Source organism: Apis dorsata, unplaced genomic scaffold (assembly GCF_000469605.1).
Source record: "Apis dorsata unplaced genomic scaffold, Apis dorsata 1.3 scaffold_249, whole genome shotgun sequence".
NCBI classification, from domain to species: domain Eukaryota; kingdom Metazoa; phylum Arthropoda; class Insecta; order Hymenoptera; family Apidae; genus Apis; species Apis dorsata.
In genome coordinates, this window is record NW_006263528.1 from 222,187 (window position 1) to 222,876 (window position 690).

Consider the following 690-nt stretch of genomic DNA (forward strand, 5'->3'; position numbering starts at 1 on the left):
ATCCATTTGTATCAATATAATCACCACTAGTTTCTTCATTAATCATAGAACTTGTCATTGAATGCAAGGGTGTAACACTAACATATATTTTTGGTGGTGGTTTCAAAGGTAACATTGAACCAATTCTACGAACAATGCTTCTTCTTTTTCCATAATATTTTAATGGTTCATTCATCTACAACAAATATCAAATTTATATACATTTAAAAATTAATAAAATTATTAACAAATAAAAAAAATGTAAATAAAATTCTTTTTTAATTTAAAATAATTTATTAATTTAAAATAAGAATATATATTTCACATAAATTTCTTAGATATTAATGATTTGAATGGTTAGTAACACATGGTAATCATATATTATATGGTTTGCATACAAGTAAAAACAATTTCTTACCTTTGACATTATTTTTTGTTTTTTTATAAATTTTTTATTTTTTTATTCACTTGTTAAAACGAGATACATATATCGTACACTTAATAGAGTATATTAAGGTCATCCAAAATTCAAAATTAAAATAGCTTCTTCCCATTGACGCAAAGCCAACATCTGACGACAGGTTGTCGTAACACGAAAGCGCAAACTCCAATGAAAAGCGGCTTTAAATAAAACAATTATAGCTTTAATAACAAGAATCACTAAAATTTTTGTTTATATTTCTTTTACTTTTTATTGCAGTTATAAAACTA

The 690-nt window shown here is 23.5% G+C and overlaps 1 protein-coding gene across 2 annotated transcripts in view; it reads right to left on the reverse strand.

Annotated features, from left to right (window-relative positions):
* Positions 1 to 690, reverse strand: part of LOC102673809 (mitochondrial fission regulator 2-like) — a 3,016-nt gene that overhangs the window by 1,346 nt on the left and 980 nt on the right. The window contains exons 2-3 of one of the 2 annotated variants that reach the window (XM_031510661.1): positions 398 to 600; positions 1 to 175 (exon numbers count right to left, since the gene is read on the reverse strand). The exon at positions 1 to 175 is cut by the window's left edge and continues 3 nt beyond it. In XM_031510661.1, coding sequence (XP_031366521.1) covers positions 1 to 175; positions 398 to 406 — 184 coding nt within the window. In that variant the 5' untranslated portion in view covers positions 407 to 600. Of the gene's footprint in view, positions 176 to 397; positions 638 to 690 lie in introns of those variants that run through there. The other variant, XM_031510660.1, reaches the window with a different exon arrangement.